General features: G+C 41.8%; 1 protein-coding gene across 1 annotated transcript in view; it reads left to right on the top strand.

The window, feature by feature from the left end:
- Window positions 1-14,730, top strand: part of ADGRG2 (adhesion G protein-coupled receptor G2) — a 138,769-nt gene that overhangs the window by 91,271 nt on the left and 32,768 nt on the right. The window contains exons 16-23 of the mRNA XM_074987931.1: window positions 1,592-1,665; window positions 5,298-5,337; window positions 5,474-5,508; window positions 6,645-6,742; window positions 7,386-7,449; window positions 8,407-8,921; window positions 10,517-10,694; window positions 11,016-11,172. Of these exons, the coding sequence (XP_074844032.1) occupies window positions 1,592-1,665; window positions 5,298-5,337; window positions 5,474-5,508; window positions 6,645-6,742; window positions 7,386-7,449; window positions 8,407-8,921; window positions 10,517-10,694; window positions 11,016-11,172 (1,161 nt within the window). The remainder of the gene's footprint in view (window positions 1-1,591; window positions 1,666-5,297; window positions 5,338-5,473; window positions 5,509-6,644; window positions 6,743-7,385; window positions 7,450-8,406; window positions 8,922-10,516; window positions 10,695-11,015; window positions 11,173-14,730) is intronic.

Raw genomic sequence — 14,730 nt, 5'->3', positions numbered from 1 at the left:
TCATATCTGAAAGGAGAGTTTCTTTTGTCACCCTTCTGGTTACCTGCCTGAATTCCAAAACGTTAAGACGGATGGTCAGTAAAATAGCAGTGGCCTGCCAGGGTCAGTCCAGGTAGGCAGCCATTCCTATGTTTACCAATGCCTCCGCAGTGCCTATATTTACCAATGCCTGCCACCAATGCCTCCAGTTCTAATTGACTATGGATTGCCGTTCATGGCCAATGGAGCAGTGGGAAATAGGGTGGGCCAGGACACTGCTTCCCGCTACTCCCATTGACCATGAACAACGATTTGACTCCAGCGAGAGCTGCAGTCATCCAATACCTGCAGAAGTGCAGGTAACTGCAGAGATGGGACCATTCAGGAACTAATTCTGGCAGACCGGATCTGACTCACGGACCAGTGTTTGCCCACTCCTGCCTTAAGATCATTTTCTTCAATATAGTTATACAATCCTTAAATATTCTCCATACATACATTTCACAATGATTATGAATACCAGTGGGTACTGGCTTTTCGTAGACATCACACATGGCACTCTTTGATGAATTATCATGCATATGTCTGACACAGGAAATCCCTGAGAAATCCTGTTTACTGTCTGTGCTCTCTGTCAGTTGGCATCCAGTAGTCACAGTTCTTAAGATTTGTGTTTATGACTTGATTCACAGGGTGCATCTCACTTGCATTCCTCTTTCAAAAGAGGTGTGCAAATGAGGGAAGTTGAAAATGCAAATGAGATCCATATTTGGTACCTCATTTGCATATTCTTATTTTGAAAGCGCTTCTTTTGAAAGAAGAAAACCAGTGTAGACGCTGCTCTTTCGAAAGTAAACCCCATCCTTGAAAGAATCCTTCTTCCCTTTATTTAATGGGAAGAAGGATTCTTTCAAAGATGGGGTTTTCTTTCGAAAGAGCAGCACATACACTGGTTTTCTTCTTTTGAAAGATGCTATTTCAAAATAAGAATATGCAAATGAGGTGCCAAATGTGCAAACATGCACCTCATTTGCATTTTCAATTTCCCTTATTTTTCATACCTCTTTCAAAAGAGGAATGCAAGTGTAGATTCACCCATGGTGTGTTCATAATGGCTGGGTCTACATGAGACCCTTTCTTTCGAAAGGGGCTAATGAGGCGCTGCAATGAATGTGCAGTGCCTCATTAGCATAATGGCAGCCACAGTGATTCAAAAGTGCAGCATTTCGAATCGTGCGCTGCCGTGGTGACAGGACCTTCTAAAGACCTTCCCGTGGAGACAGGACCTTGCATAGGAAAAAGGGCTTTCGAAAACTGGGCGGGGGGGGGTCCTTTTGGAAGGTCCCATCTCCACGGGCAGCACACGATTCGAAAAGCCGCACTTTCGAATCGCTGCAGCTGCCATTATGCTTATGAGGTGTTGCATATTCATTGTAGTGCCTCATTAGCATCTTTCGAACCCCCTCATTAACACGCCCTTTTCAAAAGGAAGGGGCTTGTGTAGACACAGGGAATTAGTGCTTCTTACCTTTGCAATTTCAGATGGTTGGCTTGAGTAAGACATGCGTTGATGCTTTCTAATTTTTATTATTTGAATCTGTGTTTCTAACAGATTGATAATGTAACCAGCAGCAATAATGTTTCAGAAGTGATTCCATTTACAACATCTACTCCGCAAGTATCAAAGTATGTCACTTATAATTATCACTATAAATTGACTCTTCCAATTTTGCTGAATACTAATTTTATTTAAGATTGAGAGAGAACTGTTAAGTTATCAGCAGGTTCTTCATTTCTCATTTCTATATTTATTCTAGAATGAATAATCTTTTAAAGAATGTGTAAGGCATTTCAATATTTTCTCACCATATGAGTAAAATTTACATTGCTTAGACAAGGAGTGAGCAAAGTGGGGGGTGGTACCTCTCATGTGAGCATGAAATTTCTTAAGGCAGGTATGCAGCATGATTGGCTGCTGGGTCTCAGGGTCATCCATCTTATTAAAATATTGAACTATGTTGCTATTTTTATGTCTCTGTATTCGCATTTATATACCGATTAATACAGTTTTTATGTTCTGCATACTTATTTTCTAACACATGCCAAAAGGGTTTCTTTTCATATGAACATAACAGAAATTTCCATTGTTTTGCATTGTATGGACAGGTTGGGGTGGGGAGCTTGCTAATTGCAGGTCAAAAATTGGGGCCCGATGTAAGAAGTTTGTTCACTGCTAGCTTAGACTATTCTTAGTTTTTAGTGCGTGTGCGTGTGTGTGTGCGTGTGCATGTGTACATTAACATTTTACAAGTGTGCTATTTACTGTCCTCCTGTAAACTCTTATCCTGCAACTTCAGTTGTGCTCCACGCAGTTGCAGAGGTCTATCTACATCAGGGGAGTGAAACCTTTTTTGGGTCAGGGGCCACTGTTCCACAGAAAAATCAGGCTCATGCAAGTGAAAAGCAAAACAACCAAACAATTTCTCATGGCTATTGCCCCGACTGATAAAGAAAAAAAAGAAGACACACTCATCTCACCAATGCAACTCAGGGCATGAAGATTCCCTGTGAAATCCAGCCCTGGGCTAATAGATTTTGTGCCCCCTCCCCCAAGGCTCTGGGATGGGGCCTAATGAGGGGTTCAGTGTGTGGGAGGAGGCAGCTGAGGAGTGAACTGAGGGTGGGGGTTCCGGGTCTGGGTAGGTGGTAGGTGGTAGGGTGCAGGAGTGGGGTGGGAATGGTGGGTCTGGGTGGGGGTGTAGGTTGCAGGAGTGGGTGAAGGTTTGGAGGTTTGAGGCACAGGATCTGGGAAGGAGATAGGGTGCAGGAGCAGTGTAGAGGTGCAAAGTCTGGGCAGGAGAGCTCAGGAGCAGGGTTGGGGTGCAGGAGGTAGGGGGTGGGATCTCAGATGGAGGGTACAGGAGTGAGTTGGCAGTGCGGGGTCTGGGTGGAAGGAGAGGTGCAGGAGCAGGTAGGGGTGGGGTGTCTGGGCTGGAGGGGACAGGTAATGGAGTACCTACCTGGCACATCTCCCGGGGTAGGGGTGGCAGTGTCTCCACATTGCCCCCCACCACTCCTATTGGCCATGATTCTTGGCCAATGAGAGCAACAGGGGGTGGAGCCTGCATTCAGTGCAGGGACAGAGTTTCCCTGCACTGATATTCCTCAACCAAGTGGGGCAAGGTGCACAGCCATGCCCTCACCCCGTCAGGCACAGCCTGCAGGCTGGATGTCTCTGTGCCTTGATCTGGTTCTTTGATATGGTCCATGAGGCTCGGGGGTTCCCCCCACCCCACCAGTGCACTGGGGAGATGGCTTGATACCCCCTCCCTGCATGACTTGAGTGCTAGCGCCTGCTTTCCCCGCTGCAGGGGAGCAAGGAGCCCCAGGCCTCGCAGGCTGGATGAAGGCAAGCTAGGGCTGGGCTGTAGGTCCCCCAATCCTGATCTATATGAAGTCCTTTGCTGGATAAGGACCTTAGTAAGGAAATAGCAAAGTGTGTTGAAACTGTGTAAAATTCATTATGTATACTGGCAGCCTGATTAAAGGGAAAAAATTTCTACAATTTTTCTGTGATCAGCTGTGAACTGAAATCTGAGTGGTCATCAGGAAAAGAGGGTTGACTCAGTTTGTCTCATTCTGCTTAGAAAATGAAAATGAAATATTGTTGTTACTATGACTGTCTACATGCATTTGTCACATTCACCTTGTTCTGTTTTTGGACTCTGGTGCCACTTCTCTCATAATTTCCAAAGATATGTATGTTTCTTTCTTTACAAACATCCAAAACTTTTAGCTGGGAAAAGCAAAGCTACTATGATCATTTTCCTAACTCAATACTCTGATTAAATTACCTTATCTTTGACTCCTTCTGCTGGCTCTCCCTGTTTCACTACATCAAATTTATATTTTGAGGTGAAAACAAAAAAGCAGATCCTCACCAACAGTCACAGTCTATACCTCAGGAATACCAGTCCAGGAACCTTTGCTTGCAACAAAGCCCACTGCCAGCTTTGTCCACATATCTTCTCTGGAAATACCATCACTGGACCTAACCAGGTTATTCACAGACTCACAGGCATGTTCTCATGTTCCTCAACTAACATCATATATGCCATCATGTGCCAACAATGCCCAGATGCTTTGTATATTGGACAGACTTCTAACTCCCTTAGAGAAAGGGTTAATGTGCACAAAACAGACATCAAAACACTCCAGATCCACAAACCAGTTAGTCAACATTTTAATGGAGTGGGCTACTCTGTTTATGACTTAAGAGTTTGCGTGTTACTGAAGAAAAATTTTTGCACCACTATTCAAAGGGAAGCAGCTGAGCTGTCTTTTATATTCAAATTCGGCACATTAACACGTGGTTTGAACCGGGATGGGAATTTTCTGAGTCACTATAGGGGCTCATTTGCATACTTGGCTTAATCTAATTATTGACCTTCCCCTCCCTTCTACCCCTCTACTTTCTGATTTGCTCACCTTGATCATTTTTTTCAGGTTTGTCCTCCTTGATTACTGTTTTTGGTTCTCTGTGCCTTAAATATTGAGTCTGTTCTGGTATGGCTATGATCTGAAGAAGTGGGTCTGTCCCACGAAAGCTCACCTAATAAATTACTTTGTTAGTCTTTAAAGTGCTACTTGACTGCTTTTTTGTTTTGATAGTATATAGACTAGCACGGCTCCCTCTCTGTTAATATTTAGGGTGGTGTGGGTCTGAGCAAGGTTGAAGTGGTAAGCTATACATTATAATTCAAAAATTTCCTGTTTAGGTTTACATTTATTGTATAGTTGAAGGACACATCTTGTTTTCAGAAGGGGTCTATATGTCCCTTCAGTTCCCATGCTTGTATTTCATTTACAGGTTCTAATTGTGTTCTCCAAATTTGCTTGTTATCAGAGCACCAGTCAGAGCTTGTCTATTGCTCAACTTACATTTCTTTAAAATAAGTGAACGGACAATAAATAAGTTTATATGAATGTGATGACAGAAGGTTAAATTTAAATTCCTCTAACATTATCAAGCAGCAAACAGGAATTACTGGGCTTCACCCAGAATGCCAATCTATTCTTTTGTTAAGAAATATAATAATAATAGGAATTTGCCCCATCAAAGTAATTATGCAATTTAATATGATTTCAAGTGAGCATGGTATGAAATCATTGCCAAATAGATTTCAAAGAATAGTTAAGAAACTGTGTGTGTGTGTCTATATATATAGACATTTTTTTAGTTCCTATCATTTTAATTTCTGTGACTCTCTTTTTTATATACAAATGTAAAATCCCTCATTTTGCTTTTGCTTTTAAAGAATTTCAGAATTCAATAAAACATTGCAAGAACAAAGTGAGGTAAGCACTTTTATTTATGCACTTATTTGTTGTAATGGCTATTTGGAAACATGTACTTCCTATTCATTTCCCAGTATCTGGTGATCAAACATGTCTGCAACGGACAGAATAATTCTTATTTTTTTTTCTCTTACAGTCTTCTTTTCTGGAGTGTGCTGTCGATGAGCAAAGGTCTGCCACGTAAAATTATTATTTCAAATGTTAACGTCCTACCCCAGAACCTGTGCTGTATTGTGTACACAAAATGGATATGTAGCAAAATTGAGCAAAGCTAGCTAGGAAATCAAATGTGGGGATGATCCTGCCTTGGTTGAAGTAAATGGAAACAGGACCAAGGTCTTATATATATGAACATAGGGACAGACGTGGATCAAATCTTAGCCTTACTGAAGTCTCTTTGGATTTGCCCTAATGGGTTAGGGAAGGGAGGAAGACTGTCCAGTGTACATCTTTAAGGACCATTGCCAGTTAATCCAGCCTCCTCCCTGTAAGTCATTGATTTTGAAGTGGGTCATCATTTTGTCTCATGGTGTTCTTGGGTCTCGTCAGAATGCTCCACAGTGGGATCTGGAATAATTTTTCCTACTGAGCAGAACTGACTGATATACTGAAAGTATTTTGGCTTTTTCATGTCTCCTGGGAAGCCCAGGTTGGGAGGAAGGACATTCCAATTATTTCCACTGCTGCTCAGCGTGCGGGAGGGTGGTTGCTGGCTGGCTTGCTCTTGGAGTAATCTGATTTTTCTGGGATTGCCAGGTAAATCTCTTAAATCTAGGGCAGATGAAAGGATTGTTATCTTCTAGTTTCATTTTCATAAGGGAGGCAACTGCCTAAATCCCACGGGAGACAGTGAGGTCAGGCAGCAGCTAACTGATTTTTTGTTTGTGGGTATGGTGTAAAGCCATGGGCTCTTGCATTGGCTCCTTATTTTGCATGATGGGATTTGGGATACTGATCTCATCCACACTACATTACTTGAGCAGAAATTTCAGCCTGTCATTTAAATTCATTCACTGTATTGTGTTTTCATTCACCTGCTTGCCTGACTAAACTGAATGCAGTGGGAAATTTGGCCTTGAGACTTGGTTGGTTTCTGTGGAGCAAGGAGAGAGCAAACAAACACAAAGTGAGAATTTCATTGCCTCTATTTTTAAATTAAAAGGGTAGTTTTATGATAAAAATATTCATCACACTTGAAAATAGGTTGGGAAGATGGAACTTTAATTCAGATATTATCGGTATTTCCGTATACAATATATAAACATAAATCTTTTTCTTGTTTACAATTTATTTTCTTCTGTTTGCAGTACATCAGTCTGCAAGTTTATAATAAAGCTGAACAAGACTGCCAATATGAGCAATGTAATAGCATTTTTAAAAGACAGCATTCAAGAAGACCAAATTGGTAAGTTGTCTTTAATATTTAATACAGTTTTATTACACTGTCCCTCTTCAGTCTTAGGATGAAAATTTTAAGATGACCTGTAAATGTTTTAACAGAAAATAAGGAAATGTATTTTTAAAATATAAAGGTTAATTAGTGTTAGCTGCAGGTACAGTATATCTGAAGTGTTTCTGTGCCATGTTTCATATTTTGGATATTTAGACATGGGAAATATAGTTAGTGTTTGTATTTTTCAGGGAGACTTAGTATTAGAAAAACTGATGATTACGTTTATATAACAAATTAATGAAGGACCAGCTGCCATGCTATTTGATAAGGTACACGTATTTTTATGTTAATGGATCGTGTTATCTTTTGTTCAATTATAAGCCATGAAATTGTGTTTTTTACACTCTATTTGTTTACAACACCCCAGAAGAGACATTTCTGCTGACCGTGACACCTTGTACCTCACCTTGCAAAGATGTGATGGTGACTATGAATATGAAAAAGAAAGTGTGACACAAACTGTATCTCAAAATACTTCATGGAATTAAAACTATCAAATACATTATTTTCACCAATTTTGTATAATGGTTATCAACAAATTTCCATGCTACTGGACAAATCAGGATAATGCTATTTTGTTTCTTTGTCACCATAGAACTCTTCTGTTCATCTATCCTGTCTAGCTACTTAACTGCTGAAGAGTTATCCAGATTGCAGTGGTAAGCATAAATAGCAAAGGCTTACTTTCCTAACTAAACTATAGTCTCTTTTTAGCTTGAGATGCATTAGAAAACACTCCAGCTACAATATAACAATTGGGAAGGGAGTGTGCATGAATAAAAGCCCATGAAATTTTCTTCTCCTTTAGCTCTCTCACATGGATTTACCCACATGCTGTTTAGACACCAGTGTTCCCTGACCTCCTTCTGCCACAGGCACCAGTCGCCCCTGCCCACCCCCCCCACAGGCATCAGTTGTCCCTGCCCCTTCCTGCCATGGATACCGATCACCTCTACCCCTCCCACTGGCACCAGTCTCCCTGTCCCCCTCCTGCTGCAGGCACCGGCGCTCCAGGGAATGTTCATGCTGATTATAGTGGGACACGTGAGGAGATGGGCTGGTGGTGAGCTGTGGAGGCTGCAATCAGGAGGGCAATGGGAGGGGCTGGGGATGGGGGAGGGAGAATGGAGGTGTAGCGGGGAAAGGGGTACGGGATATGGGGGCTGCAGTTGGGAGGGGGCCTCCAGGGAATGTTCACACTAACTACAGTGGGACACGCGAGTAGACAGGCTGGCAGTGAGCTGTGAGAGTGGGGCGGAACTTGCAGTGAGGGGTATTGGGAGGGGCTGGGGAGAGGAGGGAGCACAGAGGTGTGGTGGAAAGAGGGGTGGGGAGGGCTGTGGGGGCTGCATTCGAGGGGCGAGCAGGGAATGTTCACGCGGACTACAATGGGGTGGACAGACGGACGGACAGATGCCTCTCCTTTTATAATAGTATAGATATTTTACTAGTGCATTACAGGCATCTGGTCTGATGTAGTTTTGTGGTGATGATGATGACATGCCTTTCATGTAAAGGTTTCCTTTACTGAAGCCTTATTAAATAGTGTTCATTAATACATAAAGAACGCTAAGCTTGCCACAACTGTAATATCATTTTCTTTTATTTTTCTATAGTGATGGACAGTACACAGTTGTATGTGCTGCCACTAGTCAAGCTGGCTCTCTGGGTTCTGCTTCTTCTTCCACTGAAGTGTCTAATGCTGTTCAACCCCCAACATTTACTACTGTTTTTATTCCTCATCTTTCAACCAAACGTAGTACTACAAATCTTTTGACCATACTTACTACTATGCATTCCACCACAACAACAATTATACCTGCTATGCCTTTTACTTCTTCCATTACCCAGGCTCCTCCTTCTACACATACCACTACAGTTCCTCCTGCTACATCTTCTCCTCCACACACCAGTAGAATTTACTCTGCTATGCCTTTCACCACATCTCTCCCCAAATCCACCACAATTTCGTTTCCTGCATCTATACCCAACCTTGTAGTTTCTTCTGCCATCCCTTCAATCAAAACTACAAGAGTGGCTCCTATTCCTTCCACTAAACCTACCATCATTGCTCCTTCTGGTATTCATTCCACTACAGATAGCCAGGCTACCGGGACCAACAGCACACGAGGTAAATATGACAATCTGATGGACTGGCATCTTCTGTCCAGGGAGATTTTCCCCACTCACTGAACTGATATTTTACCTATTTAATAAAATTTCAGAGCTTATTTAAGTAACAGAATTTTGAAGGAGCCTTGTACTGTATTGTTAAGAACCTTAAGACTCAAGCTTTCAAGTTTACACAGAACTGTCCTTCTGACCTGACAAAGAGACCTATGTAAGCTTGAAAGCTTGTTTTTTGTCCAAGAGATGTTGGTCCAATAAATATTATCTCATCTACCTTGTCTGTCTAATATCCTGAAATCGACACAGTTACAAAAACAATGCAAGCGAATTGTGTGCAAGAGCATTTTAGTGAAAAAGCAAACTGATGTCTATTTCACTGTGGGATTTTGGATGAAAAATAATTGCATCACTCTATGGGATTTTGTAACAAAAATAGTATTTTTTGTTTTATTTTAATAAGAAATTATTAAAACAGTAACATTGTTTTATGGGAATCACCTGCTTTATTATATATTTTATTTTACATTTTGTATTAAAAGCTTGACCTTATAAGCCTTGCCCTGACCTGACCATATGCAGCCAACAAATATTTATGCATGTGGGTAAATGACTAATGTACTTGCAAGGCTGAGGCCTTATGGATGATCTATTGTTAAACCTCTTTGTTATGTAATTATAAATGTAAAAGGGTTGGCGTCTGCCTTTTACAAGCACTCCCCTGATCAAATGCATGTATGCCTGCAGTCTCTGTTTATGAAACACAGTTGGCACCTGCATCTTGGGAGCACCCTCCTTGGTCAATGTTTTTTTCATTGGGTTTTCAGTGAGTCAGTGCTCTAGCCAAGTGACACACATTGTCTGTAGGTGGAGCAGAGCAAACCTCTTCAAGGGTATACAGTCTTTAACTTGTCCAAACCCTGGTATGGGGCTGTACCCAAAGGACCTCCTCCCCAGCAGCATTGTCCTCCTGCTCAGTCCTCACAGCCAGCCAGGAGCCTTCCTATCTCTCTGGCTCGCTGTTGATACTGAACTGTCCGTGGTCCTGCTCCTCTTCCAGCCAGCTACAACCATGGTCAGCTTTCTTCCAACTCCAGATAACTGACTGCTCTGTCTCTGCTGCTTCTTTTTATAGTGTGTCCCACCCCTGCCATGCTCTCAGCCTCTGTCTGGTAGCTCCAGCAGCCCCTCCGATTGGCTGCTTTCTCTGTGCCTCTGTAGGCTGCCTAGAGGACTTCTCCTGTGCTATTTTTTGGGGTGGGGTGAGACAGGACCACATGGCCTCCAGCAGGGGGCCTCTGGAATTAGTCTTCCCCTTCAGAATAATTCAGGAGTAAGTGTATGTTGTAAGTAGGCCTCTCTGCCACTTAATAGAGGGTGGGAATCTGTTACAGCCTTGACTTTGGAGTCTAGTCTCCTAAATTCACTCAAACCTTTCATCTTCACTATATGAGCCTAAATCACTTAAATCTTCAGTATATGAGCCTAGATGGTAGACATCACATAAAGGCTTATTTTTCCCCTTCAGGCTTATTCCCTTTGATATATACATATGTTAATGATTTTCAGTTAATGTACACAATTTTTCTTCTGTCATAGGTGCCATTTTGGATAATCTGTTCACCATTAATGAATCTGAAGTTGAGAGCATAATATCCAAATTGGAGAGTGCTCTATCAGCCCAGAAAATAGAGCCAAATATTGCAAAAGAGATGGTCAATACAATTAACAATCTCCTAAATGCTCCGTCTTTAGTAGTAGCCCCACTGTCTAACAGGTATGGATTTTTGTAAACAGATCAACTGAATGTTGTGTTTGTCATTTTGGTAAAGCAACACATTATAGGCAAATTATCAGCCTACACTTTTTTATTACCCAAACTGAACCTTTATATCTGAGGCACAATTCTGATTCCACTAGTTTTACACTGATGTCACTCCATGAGCTTCAGTGGAGTCCCTTCTTATTTACACTAGCATAAGATTGATAAGATAAAAGTCCTGTTGGTTTCACAATATGCTTGGTTTGCTCTTTCACAGCATATTTGAAAATGAAGAGAGTGTCACATTTTAATACTAAGCATATTTTGTCTTAACAGAATAATAAAAATAGTGGATGCCATTGGCTTAAAATTGAACTTTGCAACACAGTCCATTAATATTACCTCCCCGGCCTTGGCTATTGCAGTCACCAAAGTCAACAGCAGCAGCTTTGGAAAAATGTCATTCGCTGTCCAAGATTCATCAGATCTTCAGGTAAGGCTGTCTATGATTTTAATCCTTAAAAATGTAATTCCTGACTCTTTGTGGAAAAAGGGCATTTGTTATATTTTAAAAAATAGAGGGAGATTTAATCAAGAGAATCTTTAATCCAGAGCTGCATTTAATTTTGCTTGTTAAATTTTGTATAATACTATATAATGCAATGTTTTCCATGTGTTTCTGCTGCAATCAGAGGATCATTATTACCAATATTTTAATTACTTTGCTTTTGAAATCTTAAAAAAAATTTTATTCTTCCACTAAAACTTATTGGAGGAAAAATACACTTGCAGAAGCTGATATTTTGCTAACAAGCTGTTAGCCAGGGAAAGGCCAGAACAGAAGAAGGGTTTGTCAGAACACTTTCTCCACTCCACCCGCCTAAAATCATGGATTACTTAATAAACTACTCCCAGAGCACTGAAGAATGCCACAAAGTTTTGACAACCCCCAAAAGCTTAGTTAAAAGTTAATATCTTGTCTGTATAACTATGCATCTTTACAGTCTTGGGAAAACTATACTACAGTTTATCTGAACAAAAAGCAGTCAAGTAGCACTTTAAAGACTAGCAAAATAGTTTATTAGGTGAGCTTTCGTGGGACAGACCCACTTCTTCAGACCATTTGATCTGTTATACACTTAAGGACATTTTGTAAAATTTAGGTTTAAATCTTAGATCATTACTTGAACACCTTCAAAATGTGTATGTCCTTCAGAACTAGGATGTTGCTGTGGACACATCTTCAATTATGACTGCTACAAAGCAAAAGTCTGAAATAATAATTTTTTTCTTAAACTGCTTATTTTAATTCCCTTGTTTATAGTACTGATTATGTCATTCTTTCTGGTAGATGAACCAGATAAACTGTAACAGAGAGGAAGCCGTGCTAGTCTATACACTATCAAAACAACAAGCAGTCAAGTAGCACTTTAAAGACTAGCAAAATAGTTTATTAGGTGAGCTTTCGTGGGACAGACCCACTTCTTCAGACCACTTCTGTCCCACGAAAGCTCACCTAATAAACTATTTTGCTAGTCTTTAAAGTGCTACTTGACTGCTTGTTGTTTTGATAGTGTATAGACTAGCACGGCTTCCTTTCTGTTACAGTTTATCTGGTTCATCTACCAGAAAGAATGACATAATCAGTACTATAAACAAGGGAATTAAAATAAGCAGTTTAAGAAAAAAGTAATTATTTCAGACCTTTGCTTTGTAGCAATCATAATTGAAGATGTGTCCACAGCAACATCCTAGTTCTGAAGGACATACACATTTTGAAGGTATTCAAGTAATGATCTAAGATTCAAACCTAAATTTTACAAAATGCCCTTTAGTGTATAACAGATCAAATAGTAATTCTGTCCTGCAGACCTTTAATTTTAGGGCTTGATCACATCTTCTAGGTATGGTGTCAGATATCTGGCAGAAAATCTTAAAGTTGAAATAATTGTTTTAAATTTTGTTTAAGATGCGTTGTTAAATTTCACTCCAAACAATGGTTCTGTGGAGCTGTTTTATATTCATATAAAAATGTTTGAGGAATCCTTTCTAAAAAATAAAAATAATATTTCAGTAAATGTTCAGTAATGTTGTTACCACTGCCACTTCCTTCCCAGTGTCTGGGATTTAAGTAGTTAAATATTGCTGTACTCCTGTATTTCTGTGCTACAAAATACTAGCTTTGGATAAAATAAAATACCTGAAGAACTATGTCTGTTTCCCAACTCCCTCCTCCTTACCATCTCACTATTTCTCCTAAAAGCATACATTATTTCCGTTCTCCTCGCAGCATCTGGAATGACTCCTTAAGGGTTAGATTGTTGCTAGCCGCAATGCAGCCATACAATGTCCTACCTCCTGTACAGTTGCATTAATGTTACCCAGGTTACAGCTCTGGCTCCTGTGCAAACACACTGTTACCCACAATGCCAATGTTCTGTCCCCACAAGCAGATATGCAAGATGAGCAAGACTAGAGCCATAGCTGCATGCAAGAGCTACACACTTTTCAGGGCTGAGATAAATTATTCCTCCCTTGGAGGATCCAAAAGAGAGCAGGGCATGCAGTGGCAGAGTAAGACTGAGGCAAGGAGGGCAACCTTCCCCATCAGCCTTTACAGCAGTGGTATCCAAAAGCAAGTCAATCAATTGCCACATGTCCCCCCCACCTCCAGCCAGGCACTTTACCCCCCGGCTGCAGCCAGGTACCCTACCCTGAATCCCTGATGACTCACTGCAGCCACCGCTGGCCACCCAGCCCCAAGTCACACAGCCCCGAGAGCTGTGCAGTGCAGCACCAGCCCTGAGATCCATGCCACCCGAGCAAGCTGCCCAAGCCCCAAGCTGCACCACCTGAACTGCACAGCCCCGAGCTGTCCCATAGCCTGAGCCAGCCTCAGGTGGAGCTGCCTCCGCTGCTGCTGCCACGCTTGTCCCACCAAATGGTGGGATGCATACACAGAGGGGTGGCGCATGTTCCACATGTGCAGCTTTAACAAGCTGCTTTTGCCACATCACACTCTCCAGTTCCCCACATGTGGCTTTAGCCTTTCTGAGCATATTAAAGCATGTAAAAGAGGTATGGATTGGATAAAAGAACAGCAAGGTGGATAGAAAGCTGGCTAGATCATCAGGCTCAACGGGTAATGGTCTACGGTTGGTTGGTGGATGATATCAACTGGAGTACCCCAAGGGTCTGTTCTGGAGCCAGTTTTGTTCAACATCTTTATTGGTGACCTGGATGAGGGGATGGATTGCATCCTCAGCAAATGAGGGGGAGAGGTTGATATGCTGGAGGGTAGGGACAGGGTCCAGAGAGACCTGCACAAATTGGAGGATTGGGCCAAAAGAAATCTGATGAGTTTCAACAAGGACAAGTGTGAGAGTCCTGTGTATAGTACAGAGGGATCCCATGTACTGCTACAGGCTGGGGGCCAACTGGCTAAGCAGTAGTTCTGCAGAAAAGGACCTGGTGATTACAGTGGATGAGAAGCTGGAAATGAGTCAATAATGTGCCCCTGTAGCCAAGAAGGCTAACACCATGCTGGAGCGCATTAGTGGGAGCACTGGCAGTAGATCTAGGAAAGTGATTGTTCCCCTTTATTTGGCACTGGTGAGGCAACATCTGGAGTATTACATCCAGTTCTTGCCCCACCCCCCATTAGAGAAAGGGTGTGGATAAACTGGAGAGAGTCCAGTGGAAGGTGACAAAAATGATTAGGAGGCTGGAGCACGTAACCTATGAGGAGAGACTATGGGATTTGGGCTTATTTAGTTTACAGAAGAGAAGAGAGAGGGGAGGATTTGATAGCAGCCTTCAAATACCTGAAGGGGGATTACAAAGAAGACGGAGAGAGGCTGTTCTTAGTGGTTACAGATGACAAGCAACAATGGTCTCAAGTTGTGCTGGAGTGAGGTCTAGGTTGGGTATTAGGAAAAAAATCCGTTTCACTGGGAGGGTGGTGAAGCTCTGGAATAGGTTACTTAGGGAGGTGGTAAAATCTCTTTCCCTAGAGGTCTTTAAGTCCTGGCTTGACAAATCCCTGGCTGGG

Source organism: Carettochelys insculpta, chromosome 1 (genome assembly GCF_033958435.1).
Source record: "Carettochelys insculpta isolate YL-2023 chromosome 1, ASM3395843v1, whole genome shotgun sequence".
NCBI lineage: Eukaryota > Metazoa > Chordata > Testudines > Carettochelyidae > Carettochelys > Carettochelys insculpta.
This window is presented reverse-complemented; position numbering and strand designations above follow the sequence as displayed.